This window comes from Aspergillus japonicus (genome assembly GCF_003184785.1).
Source record: "Aspergillus japonicus CBS 114.51 unplaced genomic scaffold BO86scaffold_90, whole genome shotgun sequence".
Taxonomy (NCBI): Eukaryota; Fungi; Ascomycota; class Eurotiomycetes; order Eurotiales; family Aspergillaceae; genus Aspergillus; species Aspergillus japonicus.
The window spans coordinates 64955-87434 of record NW_020291727.1 but is presented as its reverse complement, the minus strand read 5'-3'; the positions used below and the strand labels follow the sequence as shown (position 1 = coordinate 87434).

The 22480-nt window shown below is 53.6% G+C and overlaps 8 protein-coding genes across 8 annotated transcripts in view; 3 read left to right on the top strand and 5 right to left on the bottom strand.

Annotated features, from left to right (window-relative positions):
• The first annotated feature begins 24 nt into the window (after window positions 1-24).
• On the top strand, window positions 25-1523 carry BO86DRAFT_393218 (proteasome regulatory particle base subunit RPN10). Its single transcript, XM_025672969.1, has 4 exons — window positions 25-219; window positions 289-327; window positions 401-620; window positions 693-1523. Exons 1-4 carry the CDS (start codon window positions 200-202, stop codon window positions 1242-1244), a joined length of 831 nt encoding a protein of 276 aa, XP_025522653.1. The 5' UTR covers window positions 25-199; the 3' UTR covers window positions 1245-1523.
• BO86DRAFT_372197 (trafficking protein particle complex subunit 4) lies at window positions 1440-2493 on the bottom strand. Its single transcript, XM_025670339.1, has 3 exons — window positions 2486-2493; window positions 2270-2392; window positions 1440-2166 (listed from the first exon to the last, which is right to left on the bottom strand). Coding segments are annotated over exons 1-3 (582 nt in total). The 5' UTR covers window positions 2488-2493; the 3' UTR covers window positions 1440-1709.
• Window positions 2494-3034: 541 nt separating this feature from the next.
• BO86DRAFT_324898 (putative O-methyltransferase) lies at window positions 3035-3826 on the bottom strand (the record flags this gene model as incomplete). The annotated part of the gene is made up of 2 exons (XM_025668502.1): window positions 3035-3076; window positions 3164-3826. Coding segments are annotated over 2 exons (705 nt in total), but the record flags the coding sequence as incomplete, so codon positions are not given.
• A 761-nt stretch (window positions 3827-4587) lies between these two features.
• Window positions 4588-5854, bottom strand: BO86DRAFT_324911 (isocitrate lyase/PEP mutase family protein; the record flags this gene model as incomplete). The annotated part of the gene is made up of 3 exons (XM_025668504.1): window positions 4588-4650; window positions 4747-5228; window positions 5335-5854. 3 exons carry the CDS (start codon window positions 5852-5854, stop codon window positions 4588-4590), a joined length of 1065 nt encoding a protein of 354 aa, XP_025522650.1.
• A 1075-nt stretch (window positions 5855-6929) lies between these two features.
• On the bottom strand, window positions 6930-8688 carry BO86DRAFT_393215 (putative C2H2 finger domain protein). Its single transcript, XM_025672968.1, has one exon. It carries the CDS (start codon window positions 8551-8553, stop codon window positions 7213-7215), a length of 1341 nt encoding a protein of 446 aa, XP_025522649.1. The 5' UTR covers window positions 8554-8688; the 3' UTR covers window positions 6930-7212.
• A 2681-nt stretch (window positions 8689-11369) lies between these two features.
• On the bottom strand, window positions 11370-16430 carry BO86DRAFT_246077 (pleiotropic drug resistance family ABC transporter). The gene is made up of 5 exons (XM_025667131.1): window positions 15738-16430; window positions 14091-15603; window positions 12534-14039; window positions 12005-12465; window positions 11370-11922 (listed from the first exon to the last, which is right to left on the bottom strand). The coding sequence occupies exons 1-5, from the start codon at window positions 16307-16309 to the stop codon at window positions 11499-11501; spliced, it is 4476 nt and encodes a 1491-aa protein (XP_025522648.1). The 5' UTR covers window positions 16310-16430; the 3' UTR covers window positions 11370-11498.
• A 1390-nt stretch (window positions 16431-17820) lies between these two features.
• On the top strand, window positions 17821-19740 carry BO86DRAFT_324882 (MDR family MFS transporter; the record flags this gene model as incomplete). The annotated part of the gene is made up of 6 exons (XM_025668501.1): window positions 17821-17953; window positions 18002-18313; window positions 18380-18903; window positions 18961-19282; window positions 19338-19480; window positions 19549-19740. 6 exons carry the CDS (start codon window positions 17821-17823, stop codon window positions 19738-19740), a joined length of 1626 nt encoding a protein of 541 aa, XP_025522647.1.
• A 985-nt stretch (window positions 19741-20725) lies between these two features.
• The window catches only part of BO86DRAFT_442976 (putative choline transport protein), a gene marked incomplete at both ends in the record, with an annotated part of 2012 nt that continues 257 nt past the window's right edge, over window positions 20726-22480 (top strand). The window contains 4 exons of the mRNA XM_025676336.1: window positions 20726-21326; window positions 21397-21736; window positions 21827-22101; window positions 22162-22395. Of these exons, the coding sequence (XP_025522646.1) occupies window positions 20726-21326; window positions 21397-21736; window positions 21827-22101; window positions 22162-22395 (1450 nt within the window). The remainder of the gene's footprint in view (window positions 21327-21396; window positions 21737-21826; window positions 22102-22161; window positions 22396-22480) is intronic.

Here is a 22480-nt window from a genome sequence, read left to right as displayed (position 1 = left end):
CCCGTACCTCTCCATTACCGCAGCTCTCACTCTCTTCCATCTCCATCATCTCCATCTTCATCCACCCTCTCCTGTCACTTCCTCTCCATCTACTCAGAAATATTTCTATTTCCGGCATTTACAGCGCCTTAACACTTCACCTACTGACACATATATCGATCACTTCCGTCGTTCCTAGCAACGCCTAACCTTCGCCAAGATGGAAGCTACCATGATCATGTCCGTTCCTCTGTTCCCTCCCCCTCCCTCATCTCAAGCTTCGTGCACCCTGGCTAACAACCCATGCAGTGTGGACAACAGCGAAAGCAGCCGTAACGGGGATTATACGTAAGTACAGCGAAGTCTCACCAAGAGCCATCGAACCTTCTCTCGTTCCGACCGCTGACAGCTGAGCTGCCAGTTCGACCCGATGGCAAGCACAGATCGACGCTGTCAGCGTCATTCACACGACCAAGATGCGCGTACACCCCCAATCCGCCGTCGGTCTGATGAGCATGGGAGGAAAGGGCCCCGAAGTCCTGTCGACATTCACCACCGACTTCGGTGGTATCCTGGCTGGTCTGCACCGCACGAAGATCGGTGGCACTGCCCACCTTAGCTCCAGCATACAAGTGGCCGGTGTATGTTTGCTTACAACCTCCCACGCCCAAGATGAGTATTCAAAACCAGCTAACCAGACGGCCAAACTATAGCTCGCCCTCAAGCACCGCTCCGAGAAGTCCCAGAGACAGCGCATCATCGTATTCTCCTGCTCGCCCATTGAAGAAGACGAGAAGACGCTCGTGAAGCTCGCCAAGAAGATGAAGAAGAATAACGTGTCCATCGACGTGATCGCCTTCGGAGACCTCGAATCCGACCAGACCAAGAAGCTCGAGGCGTTCGTCGAGAACGTTAAGGGTGGCGACGGCTCCCACCTGGCCATCATCCCGCCCGGCGACAACCTGCTGAGCGAAGAGCTCCAGGCCACGCCGATCTTGGGCGGTGACGGCAGCGGCGCCGGTGGCGCCGGTCCGGACGGCGGCGACGGCGGCTTCAACTTCGAAGATGCGGCGGAGAACGATCCCGAGCTGGCCTTTGCCCTGCGTCTGTCGCTCGAGGAGGAGAAGAACCGACAAGAGAAGGAGAAGCGGGATCGGGAGGAACAAGAGCGCAAAGCCAACCTGGAGGGTATCCCCGAGGAGGGTGGTGAGGGTAGCGGAAGCAAAGATAAGAAGGATGACGGTGACAAGATGGACACCGCTTAATGTGCGAGGAAATTTGAAATGATTCCTCGTGGATGACCTCCTTTTTTCTTCTTCAATCTCTGATGCATACCCGGCGTTCCTTCTGATGTGTACTTGCGTTAAAGTTTTCTCTGGTTTTTCTGTTTGGTTGTAATTGTAGAACGTGGGTTCTAGAGTTGACCCCCTCCCACACGACAACGCTTTTGAGAAAGGCTTGCGGTATCTCTATGGGAATTCTATATCATCATGATCGTAGTTCTATGCCGGAGAGAACCGCGACGCATATATAAAGAAAGAAAAAGAAAAAAGAATTGATGGACGAACGCCTCCCGCGAAAGAAGAAAAGTAAAAGAAACATGATACACCAGTACAATCATTAAGAGTGCCCGTCGCCCCAAATTCAACATTGGACCACGCCAACAACAAGGAATCCAATCTTTTCCGCTTGTCCATGTCATAACACAACAAGGGAAGTAAAGAAACCCCTCACGTCCTCCCGCGCAACCACCCGTTCAAGTTCCGATCAAACGCCTCGCACCGCACCGGCATCTCCAACTGATAGAAGGGATTCTTCATGACGAAGTCGGCGTAGAACTCGTAGATCTTCTTCATCACCACCTCGATGTTGGCCATGTGCGGGTCCGTGAAGAGGAGGAACTTGGTGCCCGTCAGCGTCTGGAAGCACGTCAGCCGGAACTTGTCCGTCTCGAGGGACTCCAGCCCCGTCGCGGGGACGCCGGGGATCGGGTATGTGTATGTGGTCGCGGCGACGGATGTCGTTGTTGTCGTTGTCGTCGTCGTCGTCGTCGTCGTGGGCGGGATCGGGGTGGAGGTGCCCGAGGGGGAGGCGAGGTTGGAGGAGGCGCTGGTCGGGGTGGAGGCTGTTGCGGTTGGGGTGAGGAGGGGGAGTTTGGGGGTGATGGTGCGGGTGATGGCGTGGACGCTGTTGTTGGCATGAGTGGTGCATAGTTAGTATCGTATTGTCCTAGTGTGCGATGCATTCGTCTCTCTCTGGAGCGAAGGCGTTTGTATCAAGGTCCACATACCCGTGAAAGGTTCCGGCGAGAACGAGGTAGTCGTTTGTCGAGAGCTTGCGGAGGCCCGGTTGGAATTCGCGCTGGTAGATTAAACCTCCGGCTTTGTTGATGATGATTAGGGAGAAGACCGTCCTATTTGTTTTGGGTTAGATGTTTTCTTTTTGTGTTTTTTGGTGGGGAGGGAGAAAAGGGAGTTGGGAGTTTGGGGTTCTGGTTGCGACGTACATGGTGATGGGGGGGGGGGGGGAATGAAGCTATGTCAGTCGTGGGAGTAGTATCGGACGATCTTGTCCTTTGAAGTGGTTTCAGGGTCTGTGGTCATACGACATCACAGACGCTTTCTCGTCAATTATTGGCAATCGAGGTGTAGAGGACGTGTGATCTTATTTTGCCGTGATTTCATATCAAATCGTTTGTTGTTCTGATCATTATACCCGGTGATTATTGCGGAGGTGTTGTTGGCCGCGGTGTCTTACACTGCGTCGGTCTTCCTCACCGCTTTCGATGGGAAGGTCCTTTGGGTGGACCTTTAAATAGCCCGCTGTTTTCTCCGCACTTGCCCCCATCTCATGCATGTCCTGGGACTTACCTAAGCCCTGCATGAAGTTTACAAGTCTACAAACTTACATGGCGCACATAGCCAGTCCTCTGGGAAGGTACAATGGTCAAGGATATGGTTCATTGAATAAAAAGCTGAATTGTCATACATGTCAACGTGATGTACTGCGTCTAATCATAAAGAACTCCCGCTTGAGAATTGAATCACATGCGGCATCATGACCGGACAGCCACGACGTCTGTCACTTCCACAATATTCTACATTGAGCAAGAAGTCAGCAAAGACAGAGTCTCCACAATATACCCCGATATCATCAGCATCAGAGCAAGAGAGAAAGAACTTACCGGCCGTCCCTGCACCCTATGCTCCGTCTCAAACGACCGAGTCGTATATCTTACCTCACCCTCCCCTCCCTTGCCCCCCGCCCTCACATACTCCAGATAATCCGGCGCGCCGGGAATATCCGTATTGTCCGCAATGACCTTCGACCCGACATGGAACAGCGCCAGCTCCTCAGACAGCTGCAGGTCCGAGAGATAGAACTTCTCCCAGTGATCGAAGAACGCCATGTCGACGCCGCCGGGGGTGATCTTGCCCTGCTCGACCAACCCACGCAGAGACTCCGACGCCGGTCCCACCAGGACGTGCACGACCTCCTGCAGGCCCGCGAGCTCGATGAAGTCCCGCGCCACCTGGGCGATGGACTCGCTCACCTCGAAGGTGTAGATGTGGATGTCGTTGTCCGCGGACGGCCCGTGCAGATCGCGCAGGATGGCCGCCCACGCGATGGCGGAGCAGCCGATGTAAGTCCCGAACTCGATGACGGTCTTGGGTTTGGGCTGCATGGACTCGAGGTGCTGCTGCGCGACGCGGAGCTTGGTTTCCTTGAAGTTCATCAGGTGTCGCGTCTGGCTGTATTCGTCGAGGGCGCGGTACAGCGCCCATGGGTTGTTGCGGTAGGGCTCGGTGCTGGGTTGGCTGAAGATGTGGGCGTGCGCGGCTTGGGCAGCAGCTTCGGGGTTCTTTCATTGGGAAGAGGTTAGATTTTCTGAGGAGGTTCTGTAGGGTCCACGTGGACGGGTGGGTTGAGGACTTACGTGCGGAGGCATGTTGGTGGGATTAATGTGTATGGATTGGTTCTGAATAGGTGCTTGGGGTATAAATGGTTGGTGTCGAGTCAAAAATAGAGAGCTTGGGGTTTTCTCGTAGAGGCAGTGTCTTGTAGGCTGGAGATGGCCGTGTCTATTGTGGGCATGAAGCTTTTATACACGGCTGCTGAACGATCTGCAAATGCAGGCGGCGGTGACTTTCACCTGCCATCCTCGGTTCTGAGGTAAGTGGTCCACCCTATGACGAACGTCTTTCTATCTCCGAGAGGCATCTTCTTTGACGCTTTTGAATGGCTATAGACACAATTCCGTATGGAGAACACTGGATCATTCGTCACGCTCATGCTGGAAGCCTTTGTGGTGGATATCATTGCATGGAGTCTAGTACTAAGATGAGGTCTTCGTCCGAGAGTGTCGGAGTTCGGTACTATCTAAGGTAAGCAAACCCGAGATCTTATCGCCGAGGTATCCCACCGCTGCATACAGATCCACTTCGGCTCGAGGATGTGATGATCGCCTTACGCCGGAAGACTCATACGTTGTGGCAGTGCAAAGTAAAGGCAAGTTGCCGAACGGCTGTGCGGCCTGTAGAACGAGTCTATAGCTTGACTCTGCCTTTTCGTTTCACATCGTAGCGACAGTTTGCAGTAGCGTACACATTACTCCTCCCCTCGAGGATGGACCAGCCCCTCATTGTTGAACTCATACCGCGTCTCCGCATCCTAAGCCGATAAAAGCGTCAGTCTACCACCCAGCAAAAACTTTCTGCCAATATCTCTCTGAAGAAAGGTAAAAAAAAAAAAAGAAAGACCACTCACCCAATATTCCTCAAACCCGACGCCCGCACAAACCTCCTCATACCGCAGAAGCTGCGGCGGCGCGCCGACCGTAAAACTCCGTTTCAGGCCCTCCAGCGCCTCGCGCGTACTCTTCAGCCGGGCCGCCACCAATGTCCAGGGGTACGCGACGGCCGCGAACCCCAGGCCCGCCAGCTCCGCGGCTGAAAGGTTCTCCGTCTTGCCGCCCTCGATGATGTTCGCCAGCATGGGCACGTCCAGCTCCGCCACGCAGCGGCGCATGGCCTCGCGGTCGGGCAGCGCCTCGACGAAGATGGCGTCCGCGCCGATCGCAATGAACTCCCTCGCCCGGGCCATCGCTTCGTCCCACCCGTGGATGAGGGCGTCGGTCCGCGCCAGGATGAAGATGTCGCGGCCCTGGTTGCGCGCGTCGACGGCGGCTTGGATGCGCGCGTAGGCTTCGCCCCGTGGGACCACGGATTTGCCTTTCGTGTGGCCGCAGCCTTTTGATATCGCAGGGTCGTTAGTTTGGTGGATTAGAGAGGGTTTGTTAGGGTGAGCTGGGAGGAGGCTGGGAAGGGGCTAGGGATTGTTGAGCAGGGGACGCACGTTTCGGCCAGGTCTGATCCTCGATCATGACGCCTGCAGCTCCGGCGGCGGCGAAGCACTCGACCGTTCGTTTGACGTTCATGGGACTGCCGTAGCCCGTGTCCCCGTCGACCATGATGGGGAGGTCGGTGACGATGCGGGCGGTCTCTTGGATCTTGTGGCACATGTCTTCCATGGCGATGTAGCCGGTGTCCGGCAGGCCGTGGGCGCTGGAGACGGCAAAGCCGGAGAGGAAGATGAGTGGGAAGCCGGACTCGGCGACGAGGCGCGAGGAGAGCCCGTCGTAGGTGCACGGAAATGCGAGGATGGTGTTTGGGTCGCGGTGGGAGGTTTGGAAGAGGGTGCGAAGGTGCGAGGCCTGTGGACTGGGCAGGCGGCCGCGGACATTCTGAAGAGTGTAGGTGAGGGTTTGAGGTTTGGTTCGGGGATCTGTTGCTGATCGTGAGGCTGTTGCGGTTGTGCTGTGCTTGCTAGGTGAGGGGTGACGTGGTAGAGTGTGGTTGAAGGGGTACGGGGTCATTTTGGGCTAGCGTGACCTGAATATGAAGCGTCGAGATATTCAGGATGTTTTAAAATGGCAGAAGGTACATTGGCAATAGTGTGTGGTAAGCATTCGTCTTGGGTGGTAGTACTGTTGTTCAACCTGTTGATGTCACGGCGGGGGATACTGAACACATGACTGCCGATCCATCTATAGCGGGGATCATCTACTTCGGAGTATCAATGCTGCTGTGTAAAAGCTCCAGAGTCTTTGACCTTGGGTTGAGAGCTGCACAGCTTTCCGGGGAGAGACTTTCTCTAACGAAGGTTAGTGCTCTAATGTGAGTTTGACGAATTCCTTTTTGTCGCGTTGAGGTAAGATTAGACAGTGGACTGGCTGACGTGGAATCGCATAGTTCCGAGACGAAACCAATACCAAAATGCCTATTCTGTACCACGGATAAGTTGCCTGGCCATTTTAAAGTCAATTTGCCGCACCTCTACAATTACATTTAGCACATAGCTATTCTCCTTTTAGGCGAAAGCCAACAGAAACAATCGGAGAGCTCCTTGGCAGCATGACGAACATCCATCCACTCAAGGTACCAGGTTTCGTTTTCAAAGCATCCAGGCGACGATTGAGTGCAACATGCCCCTATGTCGAGGCCGCTAGTGTACGGGAAAATACCAGGATCCACTGGAAACCCATATTCTAGAAGACCTGGAATTCAAACCAACGACCAGAATAACGGCCACCAACACGTGGGCACATTCCGTAGGCCCGGCGATAAGCCAACCCGCGTTCTTCACCCTGTCAGCCGCACGGACAGTCTGCGTTTTATGAAGAGAGTACAAGCGGATGGAATCAATTCGGGGGCCAAACTCAGGGACCCGCCGCGGGAAGTCTTGCTCTAGAAACCGGTCGCCACGTGGAAACCGGTGTCGTTTGGGCGCCTGGACGATCAGACCATGCTGGGTTTAGTCTGGGGCTGAACTGGACTGGCTGAACAGATTGTGCTAGGTTAGTTGGTGGTGGGTCGAGTCTCCTCTATTGGCAAATACCTATGATAGGTATGGATGACTTAAACGGGAAATGAAGTTCAATATGTATGATGTATCAATTGATATGTGAATATATCTCTTTCCTTCTCGCTCCAAGAGTGGGTATTGGGTATTGATAGACAGCGTGATAGCACAGACAGACAGTAAAGGAAACACCATATACTCCTCTAAACCAAAGATGTGAAATACAGGATATCAGATCATCAAATGTCGTCATCAAGAAAAGGGGAAATGGCCATAGATTAAACAGATAAATGTGCAACAGCCTGAGGCATGGGAGAAGTGGAGGGAACAGTTGGAATGGCAGGAGAGTTCATCTCAAAGGGGAAGCAGCAGTTACTTGTCACAGAAGACAGCCAACTTCAACTCTCCGTCCACTTCCCGGATGATTCCCTCCTCCATAGCCCACTGCCGCAACAACAAGTCCTCGCTTTCCTGCTCGAGGTTGTCCTTTTCATAGTGGCGACCAACGTGCTCCATTCGGTCATTCCAACTATGTGCACCAACAAATTCCTGTCCACAGAAGCCGCACTGGCTGTGAAGAGGGGGCTTGCGTTGTTCGTGCCAACATCGTGCCCGCACAGCCTCCAGGCTCTGCTCAAACGCCTCCCGCTCTTCTTCGGTCTCGGGCGACTTCCGGTTCCGGCACACCCAGGGAGCATGCATGCGACGCTGGTGCTGCGTGAAGAGGTCTTTGCGGTTGAAGTCATTGACCAGGTGAGATTCGTTGTAGGCGAGGGGCTCGTGCGGTGAGCTGAGGTTTCTCTCTTTGCTCAGGTTGTCCAAGCTACAACGCCCCACATCGCATCGGAAAAATCCCAATTGAATGTGCTGAGAGATCACATGTCGCTTCCACTCGTTCTTCGACACGAATGTGCTGGGGCAGCCATAGTGTGAGAAGCTGCAGGTGTATACTCGACTGGGTGGTGGAGTATTCTTCTTCGCCGTTACCCGTGAGCCAGCACGGGCGCTTGCAGTGGTGCTTGTATTGCTGGACGACTTCCGCGTCTGTTTAGTGATGCGACTTTTGCTGGCTTTTGATGTTTTTCGTGACTTGGCTTGGAACTTTGGCGAGTCAGAAGCGGCGCGCTCCTTCTTGACCGGCTGAGCGCAGATCGACATCCCGGTCATGAAATTGGTCTCACAGTTCGAGAAAACTCCTTGATACGGAAAGGTGGCATGCGTGCTTGGAATGAGTACTTCGGGCTCAATCTTCACCATGGACTCTGGCTCTGGGTAGATTTGAGAAGGCGCCACCAGGCAATCGACAGAAGCGGGCGAAGCGCACGGCTCATATGCAGATGGTATCATGACATCGTCACAGGTATAAGGGGGAGACATGTAACACCCCATATTTATCCAGTTTGAGTCGTTACACTTGGGACTTCCCAGCGCCGGCGAAGAGGTGGGCTCGCTGCTCCAGGGGGACGAGAACCCTGTTGTGAGAGTGTCGATATCATCTCCCATGCTCGTCCAGGACATGTTGGATGTGGGATAGAGGCCTTTCATAGGGATAGCTTCCGGGGTGAGATGAGGTTGAAGGCCTGAAGGATGTTGGCTCATCGTGGGGTCCGTATACGACGACTCATACTTGCAAGGGTACAGTTCATAATCCTGGGGAACACTAACCCCGGATGCTAGTTGGGGAACATCGGAGAAGGCTGAGAAACGGTCCATGATATGGAAATGAAGAAGCAAGCAAGAACTCGCTTCGAACTATGAGATTGTCTGTACACGGAACCACAACACAGTCGGAAAGAAAATGTTTGGCTCCATGTGTCGCGGCAGCCAGGGGCATTTATCTTCAGCTGGACGACCACATGGCTATGAACTCACTTGGAACGGGCGTTACGGGAAATGGGGCACTGTAGCCCGAAAAGAGCCCAGAGTCAAGGCCATTGTTGAGCCGCATAGGCTCAATGGGCTGGGCGATTATTCGTCGAAATTGCTTGCGGGATTGCATCTTGAGAGACCCAAAGCAGGAAACCCCTGCAGCGGCATCTAGCCCGGGCTTCTGGACATCTGGACGATCCATTTTCATTTCCTCCACACCCCCCCTTTCCTCTGGCGGTCTGGTGGATTTTCGTGTTTTCATTTCCCAATATACTTCTCTCGACACTAATGCTCCGTTCAGTCACGCTATGAAGGGTACCCCCTGTCAGACGGCGACTGGATCGCTGTCTCTCGTGGTGAGCGAACCCCCGGATGGGCTACCCTAGCCTCAATTTCGGAAAGGGTTGTTGGGATTATCGCGCGCATCTTTGCCTGAGAAGTCTCGGGAATAGAGCAAACAGGTGTTATCATCTAAATTTACTGTTCAGAAGGAAGCATTCCAATCCCTCGTGGCTCGCACAGCCCAGGTTTCATGCGTGCACATTCCAAGTTTCCTCTGATTGATTGGATTTGGGGGTTTGCTCCTTCTGTGCCCGACGAGTCTCCCCCAGAGTGCCTGCCATTCAGCCTCAATTAATCGATAGGCAGTGTTGCGCTAATCCTGCATTAGCTGGGCAAACCCATACCAACAGGGTTTAACTTGACTTGTCGGGGGCCAAACCTACCGTACGGAGCCACCCTGGGCCCATCTGCCAGCGTTGACTTATCGCCTCCGCACCAACCACAACCTTCAATAACGAGTCATTGAACAAGTGGGTCTCCACCAGCTCTCATTCGGTATCGCTCATGCAGGGGGTCTCGAACAGGTAAAAACCCACAGCGATCATCACTTCATTCAGCTGGGTGACTATGACTGGTTGCCTTTTTGCGCACCTGTTGGCTTTTCCCCGGGCGCGATTTGACCCTGTCGGCGAGGCACGCACCGCATCAACCCGCGCCACGCTGTCTTTTGATACGCTTTTGGCATGCATGTCCCACCTGGAAATAATGACGCTCCGACCTCATTCTCCAGGCGTACCGTTACCCGCTAAACGTCTGACAGGCTCACGGATCGTGTCTCTTCCGTTAGCACCTTGGTCATCCTCTTGAGATGTACGGATTAATTATTATCGTTATTATCGCAATTCGCCAAGGATTCCTGATATCATCCCTTTGGCATGGCAAAGGGTCCACATTTCTTTCCCCCTTTTACCAGTGTAGTTGAACAGTCGATATGCTTGAAGCAGCGGTTGCTCTCCACTTCGTCCTATTTTCATTTTGGGGGCCAAATTTGTTCCGATGGACCACGCGACAACACCCGCGCTATGCAGCGATTCGTTAGATCGGTATCTCTGTTATGAAACCAACTAACGGGGTGTTGAGGATCGACCTGAGCTCGACTATTCACACCATAAAGGGAAAGGTCAGATTGACGGCTATCAGAAGACGAAGGTTTCGCGACCGATGGCTGAATATTCATTCGTACGTTCTCATTTCGAGATACCGGTCGATACCCTGAGGCGTTCATCGGTGGCTGAGCCGTTGGCTGTGTTGGGTATGCGTCCGACCGCTTGTATGAGTACACACAGGGATCTGGCAAGGCGCTTTTCTGTCGCGGTACGACATCGCCCACCGCTTCTTTATCCTGTCACTGCAATACGTAGCCCGTAGGGCTCAAGGAAGTTTCGGAAGAAATCCGGCTTTCTTCCCTGTTCACGGCGGTAAGATGTGGTTCGGAAAGTGGAAAAGAAGCGGTGCAGCCCCAGTGACTCCACCAATGCAGCTAAACTGACTCACACTTCCTGCCTGTCAGTTGCCGCAGCTCAGCTACTCCGTCGATACTCATACTTAGTCTATATGAAAAGGTTCTTTCTTCCCATCGGAGGCATTTTGCTTTCCGTGGCTCGCATCCCATTGGTTTGTTCGTGTAATTACATCATTTTCTCCCCACTCCCGTTAACTCCGTACCTTATCGTGACTATCTATCATCATTATCGTTGATCCCCAGCTGAACGTTCCGGGCGAGACAGTTTCCGAAGGGGACGCCCGCGACAAACGCGCGTCTCATGCGAATCATATCTGGGGGGGGTGCAGGATCTCGAGCAGCCCTCTTAATTTCCTCGCCTCTTTGAATTGACATCATTTTCTGTGTCACCAAATGACTGCTGACCATTGCTTGCTTGCTTGCCTGCTTGCTGCGATACGACGCCCGTTCTAGGATCCTGTGTTGGGACAATCAATAGAACTAAATCTCCGCTGTTCTGTGCCCACGGACCTGAACTTGCTACGCTCTAGTATAGATATGTATTGTATTGTACCGTACGATGTATGTCGCCGACCTCAACGGGGAACCACTGCCTGCATTCAAACCCCAGCCCAGATAAGATACAGTTAACAGTTACGAGGGACTGGCCCCACTGCTACCGCTCTCCCGTCCGTGGAAGAGACAGGTCACAGTTGGAAGGTCCACACCACAACCTTGAACCGCACTGACTGACACTGCCATTTACATACACGGACACTTATACTTCCGGGAAAAACAAAGAGACGAGTTGTTTCTATCTCCTAAGAGCGAAAACGTAGCAAGACTCTAGCTAACGCACCCACACTACAATAGCACATACAGTATAGCCACAGTTACAGCCACAGCCCGATCCTCACCAAGACCGAGAAGAAACCCCAACAACCGAGCAAAATTCCAAACCATGACCAAAACACACTCATCTCTCAGCAACAAGCAACAAGACGAATCACTCCTGCTTGACCTTCTTGCCCCACCGCTTCGGCACCCGCACCAGCCAGTACAGGAACACCGCGGCGGCCGCATTGAACACTACGTACACGAACAGCAACCCGATGTTGCGCCAGCGGTCGGCGAACGACATGCTCAGCGTGGCGAGGAACTGGTCGGTCGTCGAGTAGGCGCAGACGCGGCAGGTGGTCGTGTCGGATGGGTTGAGGAGGCGGGCCTGGGCGGCCTTGACCCAGGGCGAGAGGTAGTCGGCGCAGGTCTGGTTGGCGGGCGGCGGGATGTGGAGGAGCTCGATCTCGGAGCAGTTGACCTCGGCGCCGGCGAGGCCAACGCTCAGAATCGCGGAGACGAGGTAGGTGAAGGGGGAGACGCGGTACATGAAGATCCAGAACCGGGGGAGCGCGGTTGGGGAGGCGAGGACGCTGATGAGTGCGTTAGTTTGGTGTTGGTGGGACTGATGCTGATGCCGTTCCAGATGTGAAGTGGTTTGAGGAGTAGACTCACCCGTTGAAGATCAAACAGAAGGAGAATAACAGCTGGGCGACGTTGCTGCCGGTCTCGGGCTGCTCAATCCCCGCGATCACCATGGAGCTGAAGGTGGAAGTGAACATCATGAAGACTAGGATCAGCAGGAACATGGTGCCCCCGCGGTCGGTCACCGCGCCTGCAGGGAGGTGACGGTAGAACCCGATCGGATAGTACCACGAGAAGTAGGCGGGCACGGCCATGAGGATGTTCCAGGGGAGCTCGACGAGGATGCTGGCGAGCATAAACGCTTTCCACGAGTAGGCCTTGGACGGCCGCTCGCGCACCTCGTACAACGACCGCTGGCTCACGAAGTATGGCATCATCTGCTGCACGAGATTGGGGAAGATCACCAGGAGCATGAAGATGGCGAACATCTCGTTCTGCATGCCCTGGATACTGGTCGGCTCGCGCCAGAAGGTGAACCCGATGAAGAGGGGCTGTATCGATCGTGGTCAGTGATGAGTCCAATCAGTCAGTGTAGAAACAGAGGAAGAACGACACGTACAGGTATAATGCACATGGCGGCCTTGGAGTAGATGTACGACGGGCTGCGCCAGTATTGCTGGAACATGCGCTTCAGACACAGGACGAACTGCGCCCAGATCGGCATTGCGAACTCCCCGTATCCAGTCACTTGCGGAGGGGGTGGCCGCTGCAGAAGCTCCGCCTTCATCTGTGCAAGTTCGTGACGCACCTGCGTGCGCTCGGGGCTTTGATTCCAGACGTCACCCCAGTCTTTATCGGCATGGGACCCTGGTGCGGCTCCGATCACCTCGAGCATCCACTCGGCGGGGTTCGCGTTGGGTGGACACTTTGCGGACCCTTTGTCTTCAAAGTACTTGATGAGGGTTTCCATGTTCGGACCCAGCTCGCCAAAGTAGACGGTCCGTCCTCCTTTCGCCAGGAAGAGGAGTCGATCGAACTCTTGCATGAGGATCGCCGACGGCTGGTGAATTGTACACAAAATCGCTTGGCCGTGATCTGCTAGCTTACGCATCAAGGAACAAATAGACCATGCCGTCTGACTGTCAAGACCTGAAGTGGGTTCGTCGAAGAAGAGAAGGAGGTCTGGTTTCGCGGCAATCTCCACCCCAATAGTCAATCGTTTGCGCTGCTCGACGTTCAAACCTTCGCCTAGGACGCCCACAACTGCTTCAGCATATGCTTCCATATTGAGCATCTTGATCACCTCCTCAACGTAGGCGATCTTCTCCGTACGCGGAATACTGGCCGGTTGGCGCAGCATGGCGCTGAAGATCAAGGCCTCGCGTACGGTACTCGTCTCCAGGTGCAAGTCCTGCTGTTGGACATAGCCTGTCTTGCGAGAGAAGGAATTATTGCGCATGCGCCCGTCGACCAGCATCTCGCCCGTCACGACACCCATAGTCACGCGGTTTGCCAGCACGTCTAGCAAAGAGGTCTTCCCAGCACCCGTCACGCCCATTAGCGCTGTCAGCGTTCCGGGTTGAACCCATCCGTCGACGTGGTCGAGAATGGTGCGGTTTTGGCCCTTGATCTTGATGTTGTAACAGACATCTTGCCACTGGAAGATTGAGGTTTGTTTAACGATCGCTGCCGTATGTTGGTCCGGATCGTGATCCTCTTCTGCGGCTACCCTATTTTCTTCGGCCATTGGCGCGGGGCTCTCTAGGTCGCTGCTGATGCCCGGCTGTTTCTTCTTGATGAACGCGGGCATCTTCCCTCGCGGGAAAACGAGGATCTCGCCTTTGGAGGGCTTGGCGCGGACCAGCTCGCTGCTGACGACGTAGCAGGCTAGGGAAAACAGGAGAAACGCCCAGATAATGCCGTAGTTGCGCCACAGGTGCGAGCGATAGTACTGGTAAGTAACATTGATGAATCTGTCCCCATCGACGAAGTCTTGTCCCGCAATTGCGCCGTTGGCGCTACAGATCTTGGAGCTCATGGGCGCATCACTGTAAGAAGGGACATACAATGCGCAGGGAAATTGGCGGTCACTGAATTCGTTGATCATCAAGCTTTCGAAGGCATACTGTTGCTTTGTTAGTGGAATGCCTAAAATCCCGGATTAGGGTAGACGTACGCCAATCGGGTTTAGGTAGTTCAACCACCGGAACCAAGGATGCATGTCTCGCACTGGAATCGTGAAGCCTGTGTAGATGACAAGGATCATCATGAATATGGACGATGGGACCATCGCTTGGGCCATAGACCGCGAGACGGCGCCAGTAAAGCGGAAGATGTTCGACATGGTGAGCGTTACAGTGACGGAGAAGAGGTAGAACACAAAGAAATGACCCGCCGTACGGCGCAGGTTAGACATGAAGTAGAGGATTATGTTGAACACCACCGACACTATGAGTTTCGACGGCAAGTCTACTATCATGGAGCTGATTGCTTCCGCAGACGGGTGGTAGAGTGCATATTTGTCATGTTTCTCCACAATCGGTCGCTGTTGCCATAGAGTCAGAATCTCTAAGGCACTTGCAAACGCGTTGAGAAGGATGGCAAAGAACAGGAGGGCGCCTCGCTGGAAAAAGCTATTGGTAGTGGTGTCCAGATTGTAGAATACACTAGCAACAACCAAGGCCATGATGCTGTTTCCAATGACTGAGGTAAGAGTCATGGTCATGTCTCCCCTCAGACGCTGCATTCCTCGTCGAAGGCACAGGCGAATCTGCATGGGGTAAGACAGCGTGTAAGGTGACTTGGCCCTCGTTCCTTTTGCCTTCTCGGCCGCGCGAGATCGCGAGAACTCTTCGTATTTGTCTCCTTCCAAAGGATATTCAGCCTGAAAAGTCTCGATATCCGCAAGGAGTTGCTTTCTATCCGCACTCTCTTTCCAACGAGACGCAAATTCGTCGGGTGTCCGAGGAACCAGGTGCTCAAACCCTTCGCGAGCTTTTCGCTCCGTGGAACTGGTTAGCGAGGTAAGAAAGTCTGCTGTGGTCTGTCTTTCGGGGCAATCAAACCCCATCTCGACAAAGAACCGCTTAGCGTCATCTGCGTGGCCGAAGTATATTTGGCGACCTTCATATAGGACGGTCACCTTGTCGAAGATGTCATAGATAGCCTGACTAGCCTGGTAGATAGCCACGATGGCTGTTGATCCGGTGTAGTCTGTAGAGACCCGCAGTCGTCGAACGAATTCCAGAGCTGTAGAGGAGTCTAAGCCTCGCGTACTATTGTCCCAGCATTGTAACGGGCTGCCACACAGCATTGTCTCAGCTATGCTGACTCGTTTTCTTTCTCCTCCCGATACGCCTCGGATGTACTCGTTCCCAATCTGCGTGTTCACTGTGTGGCTCAACCCCAGCATCGCCATAACTACGTCTCGCATGTGGGTAGCATATTGTTCACGTGTAACGCCCGGGAAACGATTGGATGGTGCTCGAGCATGGGCCGCGAAATGCAACGTATCGCCCACAGTAAGTTGCGGGAAATGTGTCTCCGTTTCGGCCTGGTAGATCACCTCTCCGCGGAAGCGACTATGCATTTCATCCCAAGAGATGCCTTGATACTGGATGTCGGTTCCTTCCTCGAGCCACAACCCGTGTGTTTCCCCGGCGATTGTCTTGAGGAACGTCGAACAGCCACTGGGTGAGTGATCAGTGAGCGTTGGAAGAAACTAGCATGCATGTCTTAGGTCGAAAGACCGGCAACAGGCACAATAGACTAGGAAAATGGGCAAACACATGATTGTCACCGACTAGGGAGGGATATAGCTTACCTTCCAGGGCGGCCAAGCACGACGAGCATCTCGCCACTGCGCACCAAACCCTCAAAGTTGCGGAGAATATCGATCCTGACCTTGTGTCGGTGACCGAGTACGCCCTTCATCCAGCCAAAAGCCTTTAGCCACATATTCGCGACATTTGCCTGGTAGTCCGCCGCAGTTCCGTAGCCAAAGGCGTTAAGATTGCGAAAGGAAACGCCTGCTGTGCGACGAGGGTATCTGTCAGGGTCGCGGGATGTAATACTCAGTAAATTCTTGGTCCATTTACGCGCGTTGAATTGGACGGAGCTGGGGTTGAGCTGAGGATCGCTGGGCTCTTTGGAGAAGGTATCGGTGCCCTCGCCGATGGTACTTTTTTCGGACAGATGCGACAGACTTCTTGCTAGAGAAGCAATCCTCTGTTCATCTTTGTGTGTGATACCCTCTTCCGACTCCTGACCGAGGGACTGCTCGCTCTCTTCTTTCTCTTCGATGGTTTCGATGACGTGAAACGAGCTTTCGATCCCCGCGCCCATGGTAGCGGACACGGCCGAAGCTCCAAAAGGAGAGGGAGGTACTGGTTGCATGATTACTGCAGGAGCTAGTCGTTACAGAGCTCTTTGGAGCCGAGGTCGATTCATGACATGAAGTCCTGGCCTTTGAACGAGATAGACACGAAGGAAATGTAGGGGCTTAGGTGAGAAAGTTGGATGAGGATGTGGATCATGGATGTCGGGTACCTGAGAAAGTTAAGTATGGGGATCCAAGCCAGAGGAAACAACACAGGCGGAAGACGGGAGAGTCCACATCCGAGGAGATGCCATCACTACTAGGTTTCCTCACTATAAGTCCTTGAGTCCTCGAGCCATGGTCGAATCAGTGCCAGAACCAAACCCGCAGTGACTGGTGAGGCTTTTGCCCGCCTGAGCGCTTTTACCGCTTTGGTCGTAGTCTCCCGCGTGGCTTTCGTTGTATAGACCGAGTACTTCAATTGCGAGTGGCAAGTCAAAGGACCAGCCCTTCGTATAGAGTTTCCCCGCCAAGAAGGGTCTGGGTTGTCAGCTTGGGATCTTTGCATGGCAAGTAATGCAGGAGGAACGGCGAAGAATATGCATATGTGCACAATAGCAGTGATTAGTCTGCAGACTCAAGGAGAATTGCGGATGCTGTGGTACCATGGAGTGTGATGGGGATGGGGATGGGGATGGGGATGGGGAGGAGAGTATAGGGGGGATAATATGAATTCAGTGCATATACAGGGCAGTATGGCAGCACCTACTAACTATAGTATGCTCCACCCACTTCCCGTCACTACCCCGGATCTGATCCAATCCGCGCGGGAAGGGAAAGTTCCGAATCAGTCATGCTTGGATCACCTGAGGTGATGTGTACATACCCGGTAAGCTCAACCAGTTTCCATTCATAGTGTGCCTCGCAAGACCTCACCATCACTACCACCATAGCCCGGAATGAAGTTGAAACTGCGACCAACAACGTGCGACAACGTGCGCATTCTTGAGAGCCATTCGATGAAAGCACTTCTCGCCGAGACCCATGGTCGTTTAAGTCATCTTTTCACCAGCCAATTCGAGAAGCAAGCCCGTGATCTAGCTATTTGGCACTCACAACTGGTTCAAGCAGATCGAAAGACCAGAGTAACGATTCTGACCATTAAATCTGGATGACCTTATACTTGACTCAATATCCCCAGTGCAAGGCAAGATCCCACTTTGTCGAAGGAAGAACCTATCGCTCTGCACCCGAGAGTCTTGCGAACGACTCACTCAAGTACTCGACTACAGAGAAGTCTCCCGTCGCGTCTCGAAACAGTTACAGCTTCAGAACCTGAAAGAAATCCCCCCTAATGCCAGCCCTGAGCCACATTGCTAGAGATCCTGCCCTTGATAAGCATACAGATTCAGCAAGAGACCGATAGATAAGCTTGGCGATCGTGTCAAAGTGGAGCACGATTCCGTGCTGACTTCCCCACTGTGGGGGTCTTGTGCACTGTTGATAAATTTAAGCCAGACGCGTCCCGATGTGAAGAGTCATTCCTCAATCAATTGCGTCCCTTACTCGGAAAATCGAAGCAGTGACCATGTCTACTCACGATGCACATTTGTCTGATGTCGAGCCAGCGCTGCCAACTTCGCAGGAAGAACAGCCGCTGCTGCGCTCCGACGCGGAAGCTTCTTGGAAGCCACCACCAGGCTTCGTCTGGATACAGCTAGGTTAGTAGTTAACCAAAAGCATAGAAGACGCCATTAATCGCAATATAGCAATCATGTCAAACGTCTTTCTCTCCGGCTTCGATGGTACCATCACTGCATCGACTTACGCTGTCATCAGCTCCGAGTTTAATGCCGCCAACACCGCCTCGTGGCTCACCACTTCCTACCTCATCACGAGCACCGCATTCCAGCCATTATACGGTCGCTTTTCGGATATATTCGGTCGGCGAGTCTCTTTCTTCACGGCCACGATCACTTTTATAGCGGGCTGTCTTGGATGTGGGATTGCGAAAAATGTGGTGTTCCTGAATCTCATGAGAGCGCTTACCGGCATCGGAGGAGGAGGCCTGATGACCATGGGTGAGTTTGGCAATATGATTGCTGCGTCCAGACACTTGATGAGGGACTGTTACTGACATCAGTCAGCCACTATCATCAACTCAGATCTGATTCCCTTCCGTCGCCGAGGGATGTATCAAGCGGTTCAGAATGTGATGCATGGCTTCGGGTCAATTTGTGGTGCATCCCTAGGAGGCTCCATTGTCGACTCTGTCGGCTGGCGATGGTGCTTTCTGTTACAGGTTCCAGTTGGTCTTCTAGCATTGCTGACAGGGCACCTTGTTCTTCAGCTGCCTGCTCCGACGAAATACCTTGAGGAAGGACACGGCTTTCGCACCATCTGGCGACTTGTTGACATCTCTGGGGCATGTGCTCTTATACTAGGTCTGTCGACCCAGCTGGTAGGTCTGAGTCTGGGCGGCAATGAGCTTCCTTGGACCAACGTGTGGGTGATAATGTCTTTGGTGGCAAGTGTGGCTTTCCTCGCCGGTTTCATTCTCATCGAAGGAAGAACGAGTGCAGTTCCCCTGATCCCACCACGGATGCTGCAGGGGGTACTTCCTGTGGCCACCCAGATCGCTAATGTCTGCGTGGGAATGGCCGCCTACGCTGTAAGAGCCTCGATCCCAGTTTAGGTACTGTGCCGCAACTGTGACTAACGAAGGCAGTTTCTTTTCACACTACCCCTTTTCTTCCAAGTTGTGCTATTGGAGTCGCCTGCCAAGGCTGGCGCCAGACTCGCAATTCCATCTTTCGCTACCCCAATTGGCGGAATTATCTCCGGCTTTGTAATGTCTCGTTGGGGTAAACTCGCTTACCTGGTTCGAGCTGGGTCGTTGCTCATGTGTATCGGCAACGCATTGGTGATGCTCCTGCATTTCCAGGACTCGGAATGGAAATACTTCACTTACTTGATTCCAGCAAGCCTTGGACAGGGTATTGTTTATCCAGGGATCTTATTTACTTTTCTCGCGGCATTTGATCATGCAGGTAAGTCCCTTGCCGTGTCAGTGCACTGGTTTTACTAAGCTGACCTGGCGGTAAGACCACGCCGTGTCAGCTTCCACCGTATACTTGGTTCGGTCGATGGGCACTGTTTGGGGAGTTGCCATTACTTCCACCATTATTCAGAACACATTGCGCTCGGGCCTCGGGGAGGCCTTGAGTGGAATACCAGACAAATGGAAAGTAACTCTCCTTTCTTTGAGCATACTAACCCATGGGGGCAAGGGCTGATCGAGGTCATATTCCACTAGATTATCGCGGAGATTCGTCATTCGGTCTCCGCAATTCATAACCTTCCACCGGACATCCAACTAGCTGCGCGGTTGGTCTACTATCAGGGCATCCGTCTGTGCTTCTTGGCGTCAGCTTGCTTTGGGCTTGTGGCAACCATTGCGGCACTATTCACGAAGGGAAAGGGCCTGCATCGCTCGCACGACGCCTAAGGGCTGGCCGCCAGACCCCAACCGGCTCCACAATGTAACCGCGCTAGCCACTGAAGCGGCGATTGCGTTATACAGGGGACATACAGGTATGTCGGAATGATGAGCAAGTCTCCGAATAGGGGAGACTAGACTTGGTGAGCTGCGGAACTAAGGACGGGACGGATTCAGGAGCGGGCAGACACTACATCCTATCCGCAGGTGATGGGTGGAAATCTGCTGCATGGAAGTATATATCAAGTCAATCGAATGAACGAGTATGATTTGAGTGAGACTGTTTCCTGCTTGTTAATTGGGACTCCTCAATACGAGGACCCTCGTCGAGTAGGTCGATTCCGCCTCCCCCGCATTGCGGAGAAATAAACTCTGGATGTCTGATTGCCGAGGGAAACCTCCCGGTAGCCTGCGTCAGACGGCTCGGAACCGCTGTTTGATTCCATCGTCAATCGACTACATATATAGTATAGTAATGTGTCTGCCTGTGAGCTGTGGGGAACGGGGATGAGCTAAGGGTCTCTGGTTCAGGCCTTGAGTATAAGAGTATCACTAGCTACATCTCCCCCGCATTATCGGCGACGATCATCTTGGGGCAAATGGTGGATAATGGAGAATTCCGCCCCAGTTCCGCTATAATGGGCCTCTCTAAGCTTAATCTGGTGCCAAACCCGGGCCCGCTTTGATAAATGGGCTCGGAATTCGATAAGGGTTCCGGGCTATCTGTAGGTTCTGTAAATACTGTAAACAAGTATCTGTCATTCCCTATCAAGTAGTCCTGGTCTTGATGAATCATCGAATCCCACCCTTCCCACCCCAGAAATCTTATCAAACTAACCTCGCTTATCATGTTGTGGCTTTCTTCCAAGGTAAGTAGGTATGAAGGCAAAAGTCATGTGTACTGTGAAAGGATGGAAGATGCCATATAATGGAATGGCTCTTCCCTTGGCACTCTCCATTTCGTTTCTCGAGCAAGAACCAGACTTGAGCGATAATGGAGTCAGAAAACCCTAAGCGTGCTTCCTCCAAGCCCGGCCATGAGGCCTCCTATGATCCCGAGGTCGATATGGCCAAGGGCCAGGTTGCCATCACGGGCGTGCCGGATGCGCATATGAAGCGGAATTTCAGTATCCTCAGCATCATCGCCATGGGCTACAACAACACCAACAGCTGGGTGGCGATCGCTGCGAGTTTCTCCATCGCCATTCAGTCGGGAGGCTCTGTCTCGCTGCTGTATGGCATCATCGTCGTCTTCTTTGCGATGCTCTGCACGGGCATCACCCTGGCCGAGCTGGCGAGCGTCTACCCGACGGCGGGGGGGCAATATCATTTCACCTCGATTCTGGCCTCGAAGCGGTGGAGCAAGGTCCTGTCGTACACCAGTGGCATCGCTGCCCTGTTTGCATGGATCACCCTCGGGGCGTCCATCGCCCTATCCACGACCAACGTGCTCATGGCGATTGTCATCCGGTGGCAGCCCGAGTATGAGACCAAGAGCTGGCATTACTTCCTGGTGTATCAGCTGCTGAACGGCATCATGGTCGCTTACAACATCTTCCTGACCAACAAGACCCTGTGGATCTATAACCTGGGCTGTAAGTGCATGCTTCCTTCACGGGTGAAGTCAACCTGATGCTCACTTTAACCATCCCCATTTTGCTACAGTCCTCCTCTCCATCTCCACCTTCCTTGCCCTCACCATCACCTGTCCATCCCGCTCAGCAGCCCACGTCAGCTCATCTCATACCTGGGGGGAATTCGTCAATGGATCCGGTGGCTGGCCCGACGGCATCTCCTTCCTCACCGGCCTCTCGACGCCGCAGTTCATGTATTCAGGCCTCGACGCCACCCTCCACCTGGCCGAAGAATGCCTCGACCCGGAGCGGATCGTCCCCAAGGCCGTGATTGTGACCGTTCTCGTGGGCTTACTCACGGCGTTTCCGTTCGCCATTGCCATTTTGTACAGCTATAACGATATCCAAGCCTCTCTCGACAGTCCCACGGGGTGAGCTTCCCTCCCTACAAAAGATATCCCAACCCACCCGCCCCAACAGCAAGCAACCAACCCACTAACAGCATCTCATGGACATGGCAGCTTCCCCATCTTCTTCATCTGGGAGAAAGCCACCCACTCCCCCGTGGCCGCCACGATCTTCATGGCGGCCCTCTTCGTCGTCTCCCTGGTCGCCCTCAACGCCGTCCACCAGACCGCCTCGCGCCTCACCTGGTCCTTCGCCCGCGACGAGGCCCTCTTTTTCTCCCGCCGGCTAGCCAGCATCCACCCTTCCCTCGGCGTGCCCGTCTACTCGCTTCTCCTCGACGGCCTCGCCGTCCTCCTCGTAGGCATCGTCTACGTCTGTTCCACGACCGGTATGACTTCCCCGCCTCCCCGCCAACAAATCCTCCACCAATAACTAACGAGAAACAAAGCCTTCAACGCCTTCATAAGCACAACCGTAGTCGTCGCCCAAATCTCCTACGCCATCCCCGCGGCCCTCCTGCTCACCCGCCGCCGAAGCCCGGATTACCTCCCGCCGGACCGGACCTTCCAGGTGCCCCATGCGCTGGGCTACCTGTGCAACGTGGTCTGCATCCTCTGGGCGGTCGTCATCACGATCTTCTTCACCTTTCCCACCGAGTTTCCGGTCACGGGGGGGAATATGAGTACGTTACCTTGGCCCTCCACCTCACCACGCCACAAAAAAAAAAAAAAAAAAAAAAAAAAAAAAAAAAAAAAAAAAAAAAAAAA

Coding starts and splice junctions, on each gene's coding strand:
- BO86DRAFT_246077 (XM_025667131.1), bottom strand. CDS start 16,309: ATGCAACCAGTACCTCCCTCTCCTTTTGGAGCTTCGGCCGTGTCCGCT. Junction 15,604..15,737: donor GTGCTTGGCCGCCCTGGAAG/GTAAGCTATATC, acceptor TCACTCACCCAG/TGGCTGTTCGACGTTCCTCA. Junction 12,466..12,533: donor CCGCCATGTGCATTATACCT/GTACGTGTCGTT, acceptor CGATCGATACAG/CCCCTCTTCATCGGGTTCAC.
- BO86DRAFT_393215 (XM_025672968.1), bottom strand. CDS start 8,553: ATGGACCGTTTCTCAGCCTTCTCCGATGTTCCCCAACTAGCATCCGGG.
- BO86DRAFT_393218 (XM_025672969.1), top strand. CDS start 200: ATGGAAGCTACCATGATCAT. Junction 220..288: donor ATGGAAGCTACCATGATCAT/GTCCGTTCCTCT, acceptor CAACCCATGCAG/TGTGGACAACAGCGAAAGCA. Junction 328..400: donor AGCCGTAACGGGGATTATAC/GTAAGTACAGCG, acceptor CTGAGCTGCCAG/TTCGACCCGATGGCAAGCAC.
- BO86DRAFT_372197 (XM_025670339.1), bottom strand. Junction 2,167..2,269: donor CTCGCCGGAACCTTTCACGG/GTATGTGGACCT, acceptor TGCCAACAACAG/CGTCCACGCCATCACCCGCA.